This window comes from Heptranchias perlo, chromosome 12, assembly GCF_035084215.1.
Source record: "Heptranchias perlo isolate sHepPer1 chromosome 12, sHepPer1.hap1, whole genome shotgun sequence".
Classification (NCBI taxonomy): domain Eukaryota; kingdom Metazoa; phylum Chordata; class Chondrichthyes; order Hexanchiformes; family Hexanchidae; genus Heptranchias; species Heptranchias perlo.
Genome location: NC_090336.1, coordinates 37,897,356 through 37,918,594, shown reverse-complemented (window position 1 = coordinate 37,918,594; position 21,239 = coordinate 37,897,356). Strand labels below are relative to the sequence as shown.

General features: G+C 41.5%; 1 protein-coding gene across 5 annotated transcripts in view; it reads right to left on the bottom strand.

Moving 5' to 3' along the window:
- Nucleotides 1-241: 241 nt before the first annotated feature.
- The window catches only part of kmt5b (lysine methyltransferase 5B), a 59,889-nt gene continuing 38,891 nt past the window's right edge, over nucleotides 242-21,239 (bottom strand). For all 5 annotated transcript variants that reach the window (XM_067993990.1, XM_067993989.1, XM_067993988.1 and 2 more), the window contains exons 5-10: nucleotides 18,892-19,001; nucleotides 16,614-16,780; nucleotides 13,794-13,813; nucleotides 13,553-13,689; nucleotides 12,781-12,968; nucleotides 242-2,495 (exon numbers count right to left, since the gene is read on the bottom strand). In XM_067993990.1, the coding sequence (XP_067850091.1) occupies nucleotides 868-2,495; nucleotides 12,781-12,968; nucleotides 13,553-13,689; nucleotides 13,794-13,813; nucleotides 16,614-16,780; nucleotides 18,892-19,001 (2,250 nt within the window). In that variant the 3' untranslated portion in view covers nucleotides 242-867. The remainder of the gene's footprint in view (nucleotides 2,496-12,780; nucleotides 12,969-13,552; nucleotides 13,690-13,793; nucleotides 13,814-16,613; nucleotides 16,781-18,891; nucleotides 19,002-21,239) is intronic.

The following is a 21,239-nucleotide window of genomic DNA, read 5'->3' as shown; positions in this document are numbered from 1 at the left end:
ACTTTAATACCAAATCATTACAAAAGGTGTTGACTTTTGTTTTAAAAAAATTAAACACATGACCAGTCTTTTTCCAGGAAACCTACAAATATCTTTTTGTGCCATTTAACAGTGAGTACAAGGATTCAGAGTAATTTTCACCTTATAGGTGCCATTTAAATTATATTCATACTTTTATGCTGTAAAGTACTATGCCCTGCACAGATTATTCTGTATTACAAGGTCAGCGAATGGCTCACACTTATTTTATTTAAACAACTCCATTTATTTAAACTTCCAACCAATAGCTGGCTACTGACAAAGGCCACGAACAGTACATCTGGGACAGCATACAGTGTAAAATTGACAAAACCTGGGGAAAACACCGAGCAAACGAGCCTAAAAGCTGCAATTCCTTGCTGGTGATAAGAACAGCTAATAGAAATTCGTTGTTTGTTTGTACTTGCTGCCACTATTGATTCTTGTATTCTTTAACCTTCATTCATACAGGAGAGCAAGTTAATGCTCAGTTTAAAAAAAAAATTAGGATGTCCACCATAATCGTGTTTCAAAATATTGAGGCTCAGGAGGAGAAAAAATGAAAAGAAAATCTGGTCTTTATGTACAACAATTCTGTTTTATACCTTAATTCTACCACAGAGAGTTAGCTCCCTCCAAAACTCAGAATTGCACATGGTAAGGCTATTAATAGTACAATAAAAATCTGCAAAAAAAACAAATCAAATGAGTCAATATACTGTACACTTTCTACAATATTTATGTTGATAATGAATACAGAAGTGCCATCAAAATTTACAGTAAGTTCATTCAAATATGGAATAATTGATTGGAAAGTACTGTACATTATGGTTAGTATAGAACCAAAACTTATGCATTAAGCCTTAAAGACTGATCTTCTCTTCTCCTTGATGAGATATCTATATCTATGGAGTCTTTACCAACTATCAGTCTTAGTCTTTTTGCCTGAGGAAGTGGAATAAAGTCATCTTCAAATTCATCATCATAATCATCCTCCTCAGACGATGAGGAAGATGAGGATGACGATGAGCACGATGATGAGGAAGATGAAGAATCATCTTCCTCTTCTTCATCTTCATCTCTGTGTTGTCTGTGCTCATCCACTTCTCCATTAGACCTCAACAAAACAGCATCATCGCAGCACACACCACTGTCACAGAGGTCTTCCATGATGGAGTGTGATCGCTTAATTCCTTTATTCTGTTCCTCACGTTTCAGCTGTATCTTGAGTTTTGTAGAATTATTTCCTGAGCCTGTGGTAAACCCATTACTGAGCTTTGCTACATAATTGTTACTTCTATCATTTTCATGGTCTTTGCTCAGTTTGATACTAATCTTAGATTTCTTTCCATCCGTTTCTTGGTCATTAGTCTTACTACTGCTGCTGTCACGCCTTCTGCGCAAAGTCAACTTGGGAATCCCAGTACTGTTTTCAAGTATCAATTGTGCATCATACCTTGTGATTCGTCTTTTCTTTCTGTTTCTTTCGCCTGTTGCTCTGGAATAGTCATCTTTCATTTTATGAGATTCTGAACTTTTTGATTTGTGAGAAACCATAAAGGAATCTGAAGTGCCACCATTTGATGAACCGACACAGTCTCGGTATACACCAGATACATCCACCAAATCAACTTTTTCACTCCCATTAAGATTGTGAATTGGAGGAGGACTTATCAATTCTGGTATAGTTTCCTCCTTCACATCCTCTTTTACAGAACAAGATAACGTGTGCTCACATTCATCCAACTGTGCAGCAATTTTTTCTAGTTTTCCATGTTGTGACCTCCTTCTGCTCAAACACATGCCATTATTTTGGCAAGTTGTCCCTACATCAGATAAAGATTCTTGGATCAATGTATTTATACGGGTGCCGTCACAGACGTGTTGAATTGAGTCCACATGTTCACTCCCTTCTGTGCAATGAAGACTTTCATTGTCCACTGTATTTGGTTCAAGCTCCAACGAAGAAGCAATATCACCGGACTCTTCGAGGGCAAGTCTCGTTCTTTTTGCCCGCCGGGTCATGTAGGTACAAGGAACTGTTCCGTTACGCAAGCGTGAAATTTTTTTATGTAGTTCTTTTACAGAATTCATGTTACTTTCTCGAACAGCATGTCTGGTCAGGCACCTACCCGAACCGTCAACTTTTGCTGGTCCCTCTAAATCTTTGTCCTTTTCAAATGGCAAATTCTTATAAAGAACTACTTTAGGCTCCTTAAGAACTAAATTATCCATTTCAAGACTTCTAAAAGTGGTCTTTTGCTCTGACCTTCTAGATTCACTTCTTAACCTTGATTTTGAGGGCAAAGATCTAACCGGCCTTGAGGTTTTCAGTTTCTTTGGTACCTTGGAATTACCTACAGAACATGTTTTTGAAGAGGATGAGGTAGAGCTAGAGGCAGCTGATGTTCTGGGTAAAGTTTGCCTTGTTCTGCTTTTGCTATCCTTTCTCATATTGATTGATTTTCTAGTTGCAGCTGAAATATAGATAAAAATAATGATTATATTGTAATTTGCAATTTATATCTTCTAAAAAAATACATGGAAAAGATTACCACAAATATTATACTCAAAGCCCAATGCAAACACTGATCCCTGCAGGACTTCTCTCAACATTTTCACCAGTCAAGCATTTCATCTCTTAGAAGTACCCTACGGGCTGTAGTTGCAGGAAACGTAGGTAAATTAACAGTTTGATTGTGCCTGAAATCATTTTGTACTGTACTACTTCTGGAGTTGGAGCTCTTAATCAGAGTCCAATAATCTGTAGTTTCCTCACTCCCAGCTTTTGATTAAATATTCTACATCAGAAATTATTCGTCAGGCTGATTAAAAAAAAAGCATCAAGATAGATGCATCCAAAGGTTCAAAATAGATGTCAGCTTTCAATTATGATGCCATTCACTTATTGGGACACACACACACACACACACAGAGTCACCACTTAATAGGAGGAAGAGGGGCAAGAGAAACATGAAGGTAAAAGCAGAGGTCTAGAGTAGGCCAAGAGGAAATAGGGAGCAGAAAGTTCAGCAGTCATGTTTAGTTGAATGGGAGGAGAAGCGGAGCATAGCCTTGAGCAGATTGCATAGACTAGGCTTGTATTCCCTTGAGTATATAAGATTAAGGGGTGATCTAATAGGCGGTGCTTAAGATGATTAAAGGATTTGATAGGGTTGATGGAAACTATATCCTCTGGTTGGAGAGTCCACAACAAGGGGGCATAACCTTAAAATTAGAGCCAGGTTGTTCAGGGGTGATGTCAGAAAGCACTTCACACAAAGGGAAATCTGGAACTCTCTTCCCCCAAAAAGCTGTTGAGGCTAGGTTAATTGATTATTTGAAAACTGAGATTGATCAGATTTTTATTAGGCAAAGGTATTAAGGGTTATGGAATCAAGATGGGTAGATGGAGTTAAGATACAGATCAGCCATGATCTAATTGAATGGTGGAACAGGCTCGAGGGGCCGAATGGCTTACTCCTGTTCCTAGAACCGTTGCTAGTCTTAAACAGCTGGTGGGAGGAAGATATCACCTAATGTAAACCTGCAAAACATTAAGATTTAAAATTAAAAGTATGATTTAATTACCATAGCAGTGTAAAAAAAATCTACATGACATCAGAAGTGAAGGGAAAGCTAAGAAATCCTTGTTCCACAGCAGTCTCTGGTGACCATAGCATGGAACTGCAGACTGACTGAAGCCAATTTTTTTTTAAATGGGTAATTGCAGAATCACAAGCTGATGTGACTGAAAAATATGACAAAGGGCTGAGTGCTTTAAATGGGAAAACCATACTACTGCACCACCAACAGGTATCAAAGGCAATTACAAATGTAGGAAGGTTGTGGACACAATTAACATAGAAATCTGCATGGCAGGATGACAGGATTTACTGATTTTAATATACAGGGAAGTGCTGTCTTCCACACTTGTTTAAGTAAAAAAAAACACTCCAAACACATCTCACTGTCAATATAATTACGATATTCTAGGACAGTTACACAGGACAAACTATCAGATGATCTAACTTGGCACAAGCTGCAACAAATGTTAGTTAGCCTTAGATCAAGTCTATGAGGTCTACATTTAAAAAAAAGGGAATCAAAAGGACTGCAGCAGAGATTAGCATATTTGTGGCTGGAAGCTTGATAAAAGAATAATTTGGCCTATTGTCGATGCATTCTATATATTTAATACATTATGTACTGGAATTTATTTTAAACAATAGAGGATTGTTCATCTTCTGTTCCAAGGGCAGATAGGCCATTACTACTGATTAAACTGCATCACACAAAAAAAATCAGAGAATGCCAGGGATGTAAAACTTAAGAATAAAGCCTGTGCATTTAAAGTTCTTGGAGTAGTATGAGGATCTTGGATAAATAATACATTTGCATAATGATGCTCTGGCAAAGGTCTTGTGTGATTTACCATACCTTAGATTTATCAAACGTAACTAAAAGGACCTTAAACTGAACTTTACTTCATAACAGCATCAGTTGAGTTCACAGCTGTTGTATAACCTTGCTATGTTACATAGCTGGATAAGGTTTCCTAACCATATATTTCTGCAACTGTTACAAGTGCATTAGTGTTCTTGGCAAGAATGGGCACAAATGAGATCACCTCTAAGTCTTGTCACTATAAATACAAGCCTATTATAACCTGCAAAAGTCAAATTGTGGCTAATTTATCATCTGTATTCTCATGCTCGTTTTCAAATCCCTCCATGGCCTTGCCCCTCCCTATCTCTAACCACCTCCAGCCCTAAAACCCTCCGAGATGTCTGCGCTCATCCAATTTTAATCACTGTACCATTGGCGGCTATGCCTTCAGCTGCCTAGGCCCTAAGCGCTGGAATTTTCTCCCATAACCTTTCCGCCTCTTTACTTCCTTCTCCACCTTTAAGACACTCCTTGAAATCTTCCTCTTTGTCCAAGCTTTTAGTCATTTGTCCTAATATCTCATATGGCTCAGCCAAATTTTGTTTGATAACGCTTCTGTGAAATGCCTTGGGACCTTTATGTTAAAGGCGCTTTATAGATGCAATTTGTTGTTGTTGCTGTTATATGAAGCACGTATAAGCAGTGTCTTGAATTTGTACTCTCCCAGGATAAAAAAAATAATTTGACAATAGCTCAGAGATATGTTTTGAAAATGTGTAGTCCAGATGTGGGTCGAAACGTTGCATTTTTTGTAACCACAGATAACAGAAGATGCAGTGTCAGACTGAAGAAAGGTGGAGTCTCAGAAATTGGTGGTTCCATCCTAGTTTCAAATTTATAAATGTAAAATATTGCATGTAAACCAAGACATGTGTCATAATTTTACAATGAACAGAGTTATCAGAGGGAGTCTTAAAAAGGGACCTGGGAGTAACAGTAAACACCTCAGTTTTAATTTACTCTTGTCTGGACATTGAAAAAGGTAACAGAATTAATAACTGGTCAAGTCCTGAAGGACATAGCGGCCAGACTGGGCCTGCGGCAGGTGGTGAGCGAACCAATACGAGGGAAAAACCTACTTGACCTCGTCCTCACCAATCTACCAGTCGGAGTAGGAGATGGAAACGAAGTCCCGTCTTCACACTGAGGACACCATCCAACGTGTTGTGTGGCACCACCACCGTGCTAAATGGGATAGATTCAGAACAGATCTAGCAGTTCAAAATTGGGCATCCTTGAGGCGCTGTGGGCCATCAGCAGCAGCAGAATTATATTCCAGCACAATCTATAACCTCATGGCCTGGCATATTCCTCACTCTACCATCACCAACAAGCCAGGGGATCAAACCTGGTTCAGTGGGGAGTGTAGAAGAGCATGCCAGGAGCAGCACCAGGCATACCTAAGAATGAGGTGCCAACCTGGTGAAGCAACAACACAGGACTACCTGCATACTAAACAGCGGAAGCAACATGCTATAGACAGAGCTAAGCGATTCCACAACCAACGGATCAGATCAAAGCTCTGCAGTCCTGCCACATCCAGTCATGAATGGTGGTGGACAATTAAACAACTAACGGGAGGAGGAAGCTCTGTGAACATTCCCATCCTCAATGATGGCAGAGTCCAGCACGTGAGTGCAAAAGACAAGGCTGAAGAGTTTGCAGCCATCTTCAGCGAGAAGTGCCAAGTGGATGATCCATCTTGGCCGCCTCCCGATATCCCAATCATCACAGAAGCCAGTCTTCAGTCAATTCGATTCACTCCACGTGATATCAAGAAATGGCTGAGTGCACTGGATACAACAAAGGCTATGGGCCCCCACAACATCCCGGCTGTAGTGCTGAAGACTTGTGCTCCAGAACTAGCCGTGCCTCTAGCTAAACTGTTCCAGTACAGCTGCAACACTGGCATCTACCCGACAATGTGGAAAATTGCCCAGGTATGTCCTGTCCACAAAAAGCAGGCAAATCCAATCCAGCCAATTACCACCCCATCAGTTGACTGTCAATCATCAGCAAAGTGATGGAAGGTGTCCTCGACAGTGCTATCAAAAGTGGCACTTACTCAGCAATAACCTGCTCACCGATGCTCAGTTTGGGTTCCGCCAGGCTCGGCTCCAGACCTCATTACAGCCGTGGTCCAAATATGGACAAAGGAGCTGAATTCCAGAGGTGAGGTGAGAGTAACTGCCCTTGACATCAAGGCAGCATTTGACCGAGTGTGGCACCAAGGAGCCCTAGTAAAATTGAAGTCAATGGGAATCAGGGGGAAAACTCTCCAATGGCTGGAGACATAGCTAACACAAAGGAAGATGGCAGTGGTTGTTGGAGGCCAATCATCTCAGCCCCAGACATTGCTGCAGGAGTTCCTCAGCGCAGTGTCCTGGGCCCAACCATGTTAGCTGCTTCATTAATGACCTTCCCTCCATTATAAGGTCAGAAATGGAGATGTTCGCTGATGAGTGCACAGTGTTCAGTTCCATTCGCAACCCCTCAGATAATGAAGCAGTCCGTGCCTGCATGCAGCAAGACCTGGACAACATCCAGGCTTGGGCTGATAAGTGGCAAGTAACATTCGCTCCAGACAAGTGCCAGGCAATGACCATCTCCAACAACAGAGAATCTGACCACCTCCCCATGACATTCAATGGCATTACCATTGCCGAATCCCCCACCATCAACATCCTGGGGGTCACCATTGACCAGAAACTTAACTGGACCAGCCACATAAATACTGTGGCTACAAGAGCAGGTCAGAGGCTGGGTATTCTGGGGCGAGTGATTCATCTCCTGACTCCCCAAAGCCTTTCCACCATCTACAAGGCACAAGTCAGGAGTGTGATGGAATGCTCTCCACTTGCCTGGATGAGTGCAGCTCCAACAACACTCAAGAAGATTGACACCATCCAGGACAAAGCAATCCACTTGCTTGTCACCCCATCCACCACCCTAAACATTCATTCCCTTCACCACTGGTGCACCGTGTACCATCTACAGGATGCACTGCAGCAATTCGCCAAGGCTTCTTCGACAGCACCTCCCAAACCCGTGACCTCTACCACCTAGAAGGACAAAGGCAGCAGGCACATGGGAAAAACACCACCTGCACGGTCTCCTCCAAGTCACACACCATCCCGACTTGGAAATATATTGTCATTCCTTCATCGTCGCTGGGTCAAAATCCTGGAACTCACTACCTAACAGCACTGTGGGAGAACCTTCACCACACGGACTGCAGCGGTTCAAGGCGACGGCTCACCACCACCTTCTCAAGGGCAATTAGGGATGGGCAATAAATGTTGGCCTTGCCAGCGATGCCCACATCCCATGAACGAATAAAAAAAATACCAAGTTAAGCAGCTACAACAATAGAACATACATCTACCTTAGTTATACTAAGGCTTTATAATCTAGTGATCAAGCCATAGTTAAGAGTACTAGACCGTACACACAAAAAAGGAGAAATACACAGGCAGGATAGCATATAGAGAAGAGCAACAAAACTGATCCCAACTGCATTGAGGAAATATTAAGAGAAGCAGAAAATTGCGGAAAAATTGGATGGAAGGGAAACCAAACTAAATCCACATGGCCATTACACTAGACTTGTAAACTAGGCATTGATAAATGCTTCCGTTGTGTGCAATGCTAATAGAGCGGCTCAGAGAATAAGTCTCATTGTATTTTACAATCTTGAGTTGATCTATCGACCAAGCACGTGGCCTTCCTTATGGAGTCTCTCATTTTGGTTACCACAAATTAACACTCGCCTACTGAAATTGACATGCAGCATGTCTGAAGTAGCTGCACCATCAGTTGGTCAAGATTGCAGCTAATAGATCAGTGTTAGTCTTTTTACAGATGGGGACTTCTGTGATGCATTGTTGCCAACTTATACAGAGTAGGAAGGTTAGATATTGCATATCAAAAGGCTGATATAGTTGCATTAGATGGGCCCTTACCAGAATAAAAGTTGCAGCACCATATAACAGCAGGGATAGTGCAGCAGAAATTATTTGAAACTTTGTCAGCAAGGCTAAACATGAAAATAAAGCCTAGGCCAATTTTTCAGTTCACTTCTAACTGATGTATTAAATGGTATGGAGAATATATACTCAGTACATTTATGTTACAACCATAGTATCACAGTCGGTACAGCAGAGGAGGCGGCCATGCGGCCCATCGCGCCTGTGCCGGCTCTTTGAAAGAGCTATCCAATTGGTCCCATTCCCCTGCTCTTTCCCCAGAGCCCTTTAGTTTTTTTTCCCTTCAAGTATTTATCCAATTCCCTTTTGAAAGTTACTACTGAATCTGCTTCCACCACCCTTGCAGGCAGTGCATTCCAGATCATTACAACTTGCTGCGTAAAAAAACTGTTTCCTCCTGTCGCCTCTGGCTCTTTTGCCGATCACCTTAATCTGTGTCCTCTGGTTACCGACCCTTCTGCCATTGGAAACAGTTTCTCCTTATTTACTCTGTCAAAACCGTTCATGATTTTGAACACCTCTATCAAATCTCCTCTGTTCTAAAGGAGAGCAACCCCAGCTTCTCCAGTCTCTCCATATAACTGAAGTCCCTCATCTCTGGCCATTCCAGTAAATCTCTTCTGTATCCTCTCTAAGGGCTTGACACCCTTCCTAAAGTGTGGTGCCCAGAATTGAACACAATACTCCAGCTGAGGCCTAACCTGTCTTTTATAAAGGTTTAGCATAACTTTCATGCTTTTGTACTCTATGCCACTATTAAAAAGCATATGGGATCCTGGGCTTTATTAACGAGTCTTCTCAACTTGTCCTGCCACCTTCAAAGATTTGTGTATGTACATTCCCAGATCTCTGTTCCTGCACCCCCTTTAAATTGTACCATCTAGTTTATATTGCCTCTCCTCATTCTTCCTACCAAAATGCATCACTTCACACTTCTCTGCGTTAAATTTTATCTGCCATGTGTCTGCCCATTTCACCAGTCTGTCTATGTCCTCCTGAAGTCTGTTACTATCCGATATAGTGTTGGTGCAAAACTGTTTTAATCTGCACCAACTGCAAAAATTGTGTAAAAATGCAGCTTGAATCCAGAGTCAGGGCCTGAACTGACAGCTGAGTCAAGAGGAGAAAGGTTCCGTGGAGAAAGAAATCTCAATCTGCTTTGCTTCAGATTTATTTTGGGCCTCAACTCTTAAATTTACGCTACACAAGTTAGCATTGGTGCAAAGCCAACATTGTTTTATACCAATTCTAAACTTACAGCACAAATGCACCCTCAGATTATTACTTCAAACTAACTGAGGAAAGTAGTACTGGAGACATAAATAGAAATGTGAAAACTTTAAAACAGAAATGAGGAAGAATTTCTTTACTCAGTGATAAATGTTTGCAATGGTCCACTTGACACCATAGTGGAGCTAAAACCGCTGGGGTTTTTCAAGATATGGTTAGATGCCGTGACGGGAGCATTAAGAGTACCTCAGAGATGAATTTCGATGGGTCAAATGGCTGTCCACTGTATACCGACGAAGCACACATTACTATTAATGCATTTGGTTTCAACTTTATCTCACTTACCCAATAGCCCAGAAAAACCACACTTTCTATAAACGCAGTACAGTGGCTGCAGTGTAACTGAGCAGCGACTTCAAATCACTATTTCAAATAACAAATGAGTGTAGGATATGTGAGCTGTGATTAAAACTGGTAATTTGTAGATAAAGACTGATGTATACCAGATATGTTGGACTTCAAGGTTTGTGAATGTATACAATACTGTCACTATAGTATTTAGTGTAGCCAACAGGATGACAAATTAGGCAGAATCAGAACCTGGATGTGACTTAAAACAAGTATGGCAAACGTAACAGAGGCATTAAAAATTCAAACACAAAACTCCCTTAATGTCTTAGGCGGTTAAATCAATGAGTAACTGAGCAATGGAGACTAGGAAAGTGGAGCAGACCAGTGAAGTGTAAACATCCAGAAATGTGTAGAGGTTAGCCTCAGCAGAACTTCAGCCGTAGAAGGATTTCAGCCTTGACGTGCAGTTGGCCTAAAAAGTTGTATTTGAAGGGTTAAATCACCAAATTGCATTTGTTTTTCTTAAACTTTTAAGAGAAGAGAAAATAATTTATACTGAACAGCCAAAGCCTGTGATGTGTATTAACTACGCAATGTGAGAGCTCCTGGGTGCTTTGGGAATCCAGAATGACCACACGTCTAGGAAGTGACTGATTGCTTGCAGTTGAGCTCAAGGTTTCTAAGCTTGAGGAGCAGTTGGGGATCCTGCATCGCAAATGGGAGCCTGAAGGGTTCCTAGAATGCACATCCTAGGTGGTAGTCACTGCTCAGGCAGAGTGAGGAAGTTAGGAAGGATATGCAAGAACAACAGAACAATAATAGTGTGATTCTGACTATCTACCAAGATAGATCCAACAAGACAGAGTCCAACCACCTCCCCTTGACATTCAACGGCATTACCATCGCCAAATCCCCCACCATCAATATCCTGGGGGTCACCATTGACCAGAAACTTAACTGGACCAGCCATTGAAATACTGTGGCTACAAGAGGTCAGAGGCTGGGTATTCTGCGGCGAGTGACTCACCTCCTGACTCCCCAAAGCCTTTCCACCATCTACAAGGCACAAGTCAGGAGTGTGATGGAATACTCTCCACTTTCCTGGACGAGTGCAGCTCCAACAACACTTAAGAAACTCGACACCATCCAGGATAAAGCAGCCCGCTTGATTGGCACCCCATCCACCACCCTAAACATTCACTCCCTTTACCACCGGCGCACAGTGGCTGCAGTGTGTACCATCCACAGGATGCACTGCAGCAACTCGCCAAGGCTTCTTCGACAGCACCTCCCAAACCTGCGACCTCTACCACCTAGAAGTACAAGAGCAGCAGGCACATGGGAACAACAAACACCACCAACTGCATGTTACCCTCCAAGTCGCACACCATCCCAACTTGGAAACATATCGCCGTTCCTTCATCGTCGCTGGGTCAAAATCCTGGAACTCCCTTCCTAACAGCACTGTGGGAGAACCTTCACCACACGGACTGCAGCGGTTCAAGGCGGCTGCTCACCACCACCTTCTCAAGGGCAATTAGGGATGGGCAATAAATGCTGGCCTCGCCAGCGAAGCCCACATCCCATGAACGAGTAAAAAGACAGGGATAAAGATGAAATATGGTGAAAATGGGGAACGCTTCTTATAATGCATCCGAAGTACATTCACCAGGATAATACTAGGAATAAGAAACTTAAGTTATGAGGAGAGATTTAAGATATTGGGACTTTTGGCCTTGGAGCAGAGAAGGCTAACAATCAGAGGTTGAGTGTTCAAATCTCACCATTGCAAGTTGTGAAATTGAACTCAGCAATTTCTGGACTCGCACCGGAAAATGACCATGAAAGCTGCTGGATTGTCACCTGTCGCGCTTACATGTGACTCCAGTCCTACACTATGTGGTCAACTCTTAATGTCCTCAGGATAAGTAGGGATGAGCAATAAATATTGCCTTGCCAATGTTGCCCAAATCCCAAGAACAAATACACAAACATTATAGGATATTGATAAGATCAAAAGGGAAAGACTATTTTTCTCTTGTTTGTGATGAAGGGTAATCAATTTAAAATTGTCAGAGACAAAGAGGAGGGAGGTTTGGGAAAATTTATTTCTGCAGAGAGTTGTCAGAACATGGAATGCTCTGCCACAAGGAGTGGTTGATCTTTTAAGGAAACAGCAAATAAACATTTGAAGCAGAGGAAGATACAGGTCTATGGGGAGAGAGCAGGGCAGTGGGATTGGTTTTTGATTACTTCAGAAAGAAAAGCCAACAGACACAATGGCTGAATAGCCCCCTTCTGTGCTGTAAACTTCTCAGTTTCTAGGACCCAGGTTCAATCTCTGGTGTGAACTGATCTTGGTTGGGGCAACAGTTCAGATGCTACATTTGGCCTCCGTTCCTCTGGGTTAGGGAAGGGGAAGAACAAAGTTATTTTAAAACAATAGATTCCTCAGGGTTCATGGTCCTGACTGCTATCCAATGGAAGTGTGTGTGGGGAGTTGAGGATAAGGCTTGGCAATGATGCCTCTCGCCCAGAACACACTATTTACACTCAAGGCCTATGCTCATACATGAAAAATGGCCAGTTAGAGCAGGTTCCAGAACACAGGAAGATAGGAACAGAAGTAGGCCAAGGCAACAGATGTCAGTAGAAATGTACCCCTATAGAAGAGTCAATGCTGTCAGGAAACAAGGGGATGGGAGAAACTGGCAGAAAAAGATGGAAGCAAAACAAAATACACTACCTTTTTCCTGAGTAATCTCTGCATCAGTGTTTGAGCTCACGGACTGGTTGTCAGAGTTTTTGCCATTATCCCCCAACTTTTTTAATCTGTTCAAACGTTTGTCTGTTTCTCTGAGTCCATACTTGCTATTTATGACCGGAGCAGGGTCAGGAAGTCCAGGTTTTGATCTGAATGCACCTTGCCCACGTCTGGGGGAAGAAAGCAAGCCACTTTAAGCTCTCTTGTAGCATAATCGTGGGAATTTCTCTGTATATTAAGTTGCCATGTCACAAAAGCACATACTGCCTTAAATAAAGAATGATTAGTTTTATTCAAATAAAAAAAGTGGAAATAAAAAATGCAACTCATAAGCTAATCTAAAATATAAACTTAGATAAAAGCTTCTAAGAGGAACTCCACCCTATTTTGAAAACTGCAAATCTAAATATGTGTCAAATTTTGGGTCGTAAAAAGTAATAAAGTGCCCATTTTATGTATGAAGCAAAAATGGCTGTTTAGCTAGACCATAAGCTCTAATGGAGTCCTACCCAGAATGCCTTGTAGGCAAGCAGAAGTAATGTCATCCCCCTGGTGGTGAAAAAAGTGCAAGGTTACAAAGTTGAATTTCTTTACAGCACAGCACAACAGTGTATGAGGTCAGAATACAACAGGGGATTTCTGTGAATGAAGGTCTGAAATTTGCCATTTTACATATAGGGTAGAGTTCCCATTCAACTACAAAGAGGTACTGCTCCATGTTAAATAACCAAATTAAAGAAATAGTATTTCTTACCTTTCACATGTATAGCATTCACAGAATTCATTGTTTTCCCCAAAAAAACCATCCCCGTAGTAACAGGAGATTTCTTCTCCCGGTTCAATATCTCTTAATGCTTTTACACAAGCTGTATCCCGACCAGTTGACACAAACTAAGGAAAAGAAATAAAACAAACATACATTCTTGTTCAACACAAATCTGATTTTGTGTTTCATAAAAGAAAAACAAGTGGAGGAAAGCAAAATCATAGCTTACCTTACAGTTTGGCCTGCAGTCTTAAAAGAACAAATTGGGAAAAAGAACAGAAAAGCCATTAATATTTCATAAATGTTATTTAAAAAATATTTAATAATTGATCTACTCAGTGTACAATATGCAGGCATATTTAGTCAGCTTTTGGGCTGATCAGGATATTGTCCCATGTGGATGCGCTGTGCCTGACCTGTGAGTATTGATGTGGTCATTTGGCGCCCAAAATTAAGTTCCCAATGTTCTGTCTCACCCTCAAACTGTACCCATGTAAATTTTCCACTTCCCAATTAGATTTCTGATTAATATAGCGATCCCAATGTTTCAATGAGTAATTGCACTCCCTGGTGTGGAATTGAGCTATACAGATCGGGGAGGAGGAAACAAAAAAAGTCAGCCAGAGTCCCTATTTCCAACTGCTATCCAGTGAGCTCTGCTGGAAAATGCATGTAGACAGGATCAGGCTCACCTGTGATGCCTGACAATACTCATCAGCTAAAGTCTCAAATGTATGGGTTTGGAGCGTGTCCCAGTGTATGATTAGCATGCTGATGGCAAGATTGTTAGAATACTCCATGGAAGGGGCTAAAGAAACTCATCTCTCTTCCCACCCTCCCACCCCACCTCCACCAATTACCTTCCTTTCTCCCTTCCTCTCAAAACAGAAGTCTATACTCTTTTGATTGCACAGCATTACAATGCCCCATTTAGCTATACAGACCAAGAAGGTCACTGGTCTGTTATATGGTCTGCTTAGCTAGCTATTCTCAGTCATGGTAGTAGTTGTCAGCATTCTTGCCGAGTCAAAAGGTTGTGGGCTTGAGCGCATAATCTAGGCTGACAATCCAGTGCAGTACTGAGTATTGTCAGAGGTGTCGTCTTTCTCGAGACATTCAACTGAGGCCCCATTTGCCTACTCAGGTAGATATAAAGATCTCATGGCACTATTGCCCACATAACAACAGCGACTACACTTCAAAAGTGATTCATTGACTGTGTAGCGCTTTGTAACACCCTGAGGACGTAAAAGGCAAATTTCTTTCTTTAAATGTGAGGGGAGGTGGATAAAAGAGATTAAAAAATACAAGAATTCCCATTCCTGATAATTATCCAGTGACCCTTGTTTAAAGCAGATGTATGTGGAAGGGATTAGGTTTAGCTGTGATGGATCCCCATATTCAAATAGTCTGCCATCACTTACTGTGCAGACTTATGGAAAATGGTCATTTGGGCCACATACAACAGGGCAACCACTACCTGTGGAACTTTATTGCAGCATAAAAGTTAATTTTCAGAACAGGATAGAAAATTGGATGTGAAACTAAAAAGTAGACAGGCAAACTAAATACAATCCTCTACCATAAATTAAAAATTTCTTAATTCAAATTATGTTAATTTGAATCAAACTTGCACAAAAAACCTAATTGAAAATTTATTGCTTAATTCTAACCTCTTAATTTGAATTAATGGTTAATTCAAATTCCCATCCCAAATGGCCCTGACCAGTGAAATGTTTTTGCTTAATACAAATTTAACCTGGTTCAAGGAGCTAAACTTCTCAAGTTGTCCAACTTTGTCTTGCTGAAAAAGGTAAATTAATTCACCAAAGATCTTGCAACAGATGCTATTTTTGCATCATGCATCAGCCACTTGAAAAGCCACCACACATTCAAGTCCAAGACCACAGATGGGGACACAAGCGAAGTTCTCACAGAAAGCAGCAGCAACCGGGTACGTGATAAAATTTCTGAAATTTTATTGCATTATACACCCAAAGACATCTTTAATGATGATGAAACTGGCCTTTATCACAAGCTGAAAAATGCTTAGTTGAGAAAAAAAGCTAAGCAGCGAAATACTGTCATGATTTACATTAGCATTACTGGGGAAAAAAGAAAGCTGCTGCTGATTGATGTTTTCATGGTGTTACTCTGCCCGAAACATACAGAAACAACATAAAGACATAGGTGACTTGTACTCTATTTCAGGAATGGCTGTGTTACTTCGATCAAAGAATGTATTGTGAGGCAGGAAAGTTCCTCCAATAGTTCACAACTGTGGGGCTTGTGAAGTACCAGCATCTAAAAGCAGAATCCATTGCCGGCTGCTTTCGGCACAGTAAATTCATCCCACCAGTAAAGGAAATTGTTGCATCCAGCAATCAAGCAGCTTACACAGGCACTGACGGCCAAATCTAAAGCAGCTAATCTCTGACCAATGAGTTCCTGTTGTGGCTGCCAAGAGGTAGGAGATTTGAATCCATTGTCAGTGTTGATGAGGAAGTCCTGGCATTCAGAAATTGGTGGCGCTCTGCAGGAGAATGCTGCTGCCAGTGAGGGTTGGAAGAGGCCGAAGCAAGTGGATCCAGCGAGCAGATGTAATTAGAGGAACCGGCTCCCGCGAAGGCCATGGTATCCAATTCTGTATGATTGCTGACGAAGTGGATGACAACCAAGCCTAATATTCCGATGGAACTTCTCTCTGCGCTCAATATTTTATGGTCAAATGAGATGTCATCAGGAAGCAAACCACTATCTGAGTATTTGGCAAATTGGCTGAACTTTGTGTTGCGTAGCTTGTACAGTGCCCAAGTTTTGATCATGTGCATTTCAATATTTGCTTGATGCTTTGAGATTTTTAATGTTCCTACAGTGTTTTGTGCACAGTTTCATAAAAATCCTTAACTTGAAGTACCGGATAATTTGAATTTCTTTCAAAAATGACTGAATTAACGGGAGTAGATTGCATATGAATAATAGCAACACATCAATTATCCCACCCACTGTATTTATTTATTGTAATTAACTGTTATGAAGGGTTTCATACCATGGTTAATAAATGCAGCAGGTCCAAGCCAAAGCTGAGCACAGTTCTTCCTTGTGGAAAACATAACGCTAAAATCATTTTCTCCATGCCGAAGCAGCAGGTTTTCTTCCATCTCTGACAGCTCTGCAATGCAGCCAACCAACAGCTCAATCTTGTCATTCTTCTTCCTATTTATAAGTCAAATATTGTATAAAATTAAGATTTTTAGTCTGCAAAGTGCTATGCTATCAGATTCATCCACTGGAGTAACTCAGTTTATTCATTCTTTTTCTGGGGGAGTGAAAGGGGAGAATATTTATTAATAGGTTGCAGAGTTACAATTTATTGTAATTAGTTTCATTTTCCTTATAGTTAGTAGCCAAAGCCAAGCAAGGGCAGAGATAATTAAGATGTTACCTCTATTCCTGAGCAGGAAATTGTGAGGGGCATATATGTAAAATGAAAAAGGCACTTACAGTGCATTTACAGTACAAGTGTAGCATCAGAATGAAAAGGAGGAACACTGCATTTTGCTCTGGAGTCAAGGTGTCTTTACACTTCACAGATTTAGCAACCTGGAAACCACTTTGCACAGAAACTAAATACTCAGTGTAAATGCACCCAAAATAAAATTGGCAATAAAGGGTACATGGTGCTATATAAAAAATTGTACAGGACAAGAGGACCAGGCTTGACAGCATATCCTATGCCTTATGACGTTAATTAAGGCCATTACAGAAAATAATTTTGTAAGTATCTGCTGCTCAACTACTGGGAACAATGAAAAAAAGCATAATTTTTTATCTATTCAAAAAGTTATTTCAAACTTCTAGCCACCAAATGGATAGTTTATTTTCATTTATACACAGATCTCCTGGCTTTTCTCCACTGTCTCCTTAAACACCTCTCCCTGCCACAACCTTTCCCCTCCACCCAACAACTGCGAAAAGCTCGTTGACTTCTTTGTCTTTCATATGGAGACCATCTGTTCAGCTGCCTCTGCTGCTTCCCCCACCCCTCCAAGTCAAACCTCCCCGTCCAAGCCCTGAGACCACAAGACTCACCCTCCCGCTCCTTTGACCCATTTCCGACTAAATTGCTAACTCAACTTTCCCGGCCCCCATGCTAGCTGACATTGTAAATGGCTCCCTCTCATCAGGTATTGGCCCTCTCCCTTTCAAAACCACTGTCATCACCCCCTCCTCGAAGAAAACACAAATTGACTCCTCTGTCCTTGCAACCTACCACCCATCTTCAACTGCCCTTTCCTCTCCAAAGTTCTAGAATGTGTGTCGCCACCCAAATCCATATGCCCCTCCACCACCCTCTCCTCCTTAAGACCCACCTCTTTGACCAAGCTATTGGTCACCCCTCCTAACATCTCTTTCTTTAGCTACACCTCAAGTGCCGTGGGTCGTTTCCCCGACTTTAAAAGCACTATATTAAAGCTAGTTGCTGTTGTTGTGCATTTCAGTTCATTTTACATTTCAATTTCTAGTATTTCAGATATACTAATTTTCTGTATTTATTATATGATGCACGCCTAATCACCAATTGTGATACCAGTGGCAGAAACCAACTTATAAACTGAAGATCTTCAGCGCATATGTAAGGTCTACCTGCCTTTCTTCAGCCACATTCCTGGGCCACGGGAGCCTTCACCTCTTTTGCCAGATTTTCCCAGCTTCCTTCCTCCTCTGCTATTCTGCTGTAATCATTTAAAGTTCCTCTGGACCCATCTTTTGTTTCTTATTTGTCTCATTATCACCTCCTTTTGCTTTGCACCATCATCACTTGTGTCATTTAACCACTCTTGCCCTCCACCCAATCACAGACCTCCCCTTTTTCCGTAACTCTGCACTTGCTTCAAAGCTGTTCATCTGTAACATCTTCCAGTTGTGATGAAAGGTCACTGACCTGAAGCGTCAACTGTCTGACCTGCTGAATGTTTCCAGCATTTTCTGTTTTTATTTGTTTCAAGTAGTTATCAGTCCATTTACGATGGAATCAGTTTGATTGTTACGTTAAAGCACAAAGCGCGCGTGCACACACACATGTAGAGGTGTAAAAGTAGTAAAAATATTGCTTCCATTCTGTATGAAATGCAATGCTTTAATTCCCTAGAAACAACAGGTTTTAAAAAAATATTTGCAGCTTAGAGACCACAGCACCTACAGCTGATTTTAGGTTTAATACTTCCATTAACAGAGTTCCACTATGCCATTTATGAATATCAAAATAAAATCACCACACACACAACAAATGTAATTCTATGATCTGCAATTAGTCCAATTCTTACCATTCCCTGGTTGCAACTATCTTGGCTCCATTTTTCTCCGATGAATACCGATTACACGGCAAGAGTTCAAATCCACTTTCTGCTGCGAACATTCTCAGATAAATAAAAACCTGCCCAAAATATATTAAACATTTGGTAGGTATAACTTTTTATATACACACACACACACACACACATGTTAATCTTATACAGTTGAACTTGAGAAACTGAGTTGTGCTAAATCATAATTTCCTATAAACCACAAATTCAAATCTTCAATTGACAGATCTTTGAACCATAGTTCAGCACTGCAATGCACTTCGTGACTTATGAGTTGGTCCAAGAATTTACATTTTTCCCATAGGGAATTGGCCAGGTCATTAAATTCCCTTACTACATTAAAAATCTGATCTCATCATCCTTAAGGTCTGGCATTTAACGTAGCACAACGCTGAACAGTGAAACACAGGTAACCACTCCCACCCAGTAATTTTCTGATTTGAACCACACTCCATAAAGAGATGCTGAGCAATGTTTAGATGATGCCTGGGGTAAATAACTGATCAGAAGCTTTTACCATGTCAGTCTCACTCTGTGCTCTTGGTCAAAGAATGTGGTATATAGTCCAGGGAATTAGCAGCAGGAGGGGGACTATAAGAGACAATCATCTCCCACACATCCCCCACCAGAATTAATGGTTGCCATTCATGTGGCCAAGACTGCAAACAAGTAATAGTGGCAAATATCAATTCCTTCTGCACTGTCATGGGGAAAGATAAGATTCCTTTCAACCAGAGGTGGGTGGAGGGCCCCCAAGTAGGATTATGAACTCTATTTTGTAAGAAAAGTATAAACCTACATGGATTTTTGCAGTCTAGGCTACACACTTCTTAAATGGGTACATGGAAGACCATCAGTGGAGCTTGAATATGCAACAAAATGAAGTCATCTACAAAATAATGAGATAATTTGCATCAAGTGCATTGCTGCCAAAAAGAACCACACATATGCAACCAACTCCACAGGGCTCCACAAAAAATCCCTCCATAAGAGTTTGTGCTGCCACAGACATAGAATCATAGAAAATTTAGGGCACAAGAGGCCATTTGGCCCATCGTGTCCACATCAGTCGAAAATGAGCCACCCAGCCTAATCCCACTTTCCCGCAGTTGGTCTGTAGCCTTGTAGGTTACGGCACTTCAGGTGCACATCCAGGTACTTCTTAAATGAGTTGAGGGTTTCTGCCTCTACCACCCTTTCAGGCAGTGAGTTCCAGACCCCTTCCACCCTCTGGGTGAAAAATCTTTTTCTCAGCTCCCCTCTAATCCTTCTACCAATCACTTTAAATCTATGCCTCCTGGTTGTTGACCTCTCTGCTAAGGGAAATAGGTCCTTCCTATCCACTCTATCTAGGCCCCTCATAATTTTGTACATCTCAATTAAAATCACCCCTTAGACTCCTCTTCCAAAGAGAACAACCCCAGCCTATCCAATCTTTCCTCCATCTAAAATTCTCCAAACCTGGCAACATCCTAATAAATTTCCTCTGTACCCTCTCTAGCACAGTTACATCCTTCCTGTAATGTGGTGACCAGAACTGTACACAGTACTCAAGCTGTGGCCTTACCAGTGTTTTATTCAGTTCCAGCATAACCTCCCTGCTCTTATATTCTATGCCTCGGCTCATAAAGGAAAGTATTCCATATGCCTTCTTAACCACCTTATCTACCTGTCCTGCTACCTTCAGGGATCTGTAGATATGTACTTCAAGGTCCCTCACTTCCTCTACACCTTTCTGTATCCTCCCATTTATTGTGTATTCCCTTGCCTTGTTTGCCTTCCCAACTGCATTACCTCACGCTTCTCTGGATTGAATTCCATTTGCCACTTTTCTGCCCACCTGACCAGTCCATTGATATCTTCCTGCAGTCCACAGCTTTCCTCCTCACCATCAACCACATAGCCAATTTCTGTCTCATCTGCAATCTTCTTAATCATGCCCCCTACATTTAAGTCCAAATCATACATATCACAAAAAGCAACAGACCGAGTAGAGCCCTGCGGAACTCCACCGGAAACAGCCTTCCAGTCACAAAAACACCTATCGACCATTACCCTTTACTTCCTGCCAATGAGCCAATTTTGGATCCAACTTGCCACTCTCCCTTGGATCCCATGGGCTTGTACTTTTTTGACCAGTCTGCCATGTGGGACCTTGCTAAAATCCATGTCGAATCCATCACCCGCATCGACCCTCCTTGTTACCGCCTCAAAAAATTCAAAGTTGTCAGACACGACCTTCCCTGACAAATCCATGCTGACTGTCCTTGATTACTTTGTGATCCACCCATTCGTGATCATCACATCCA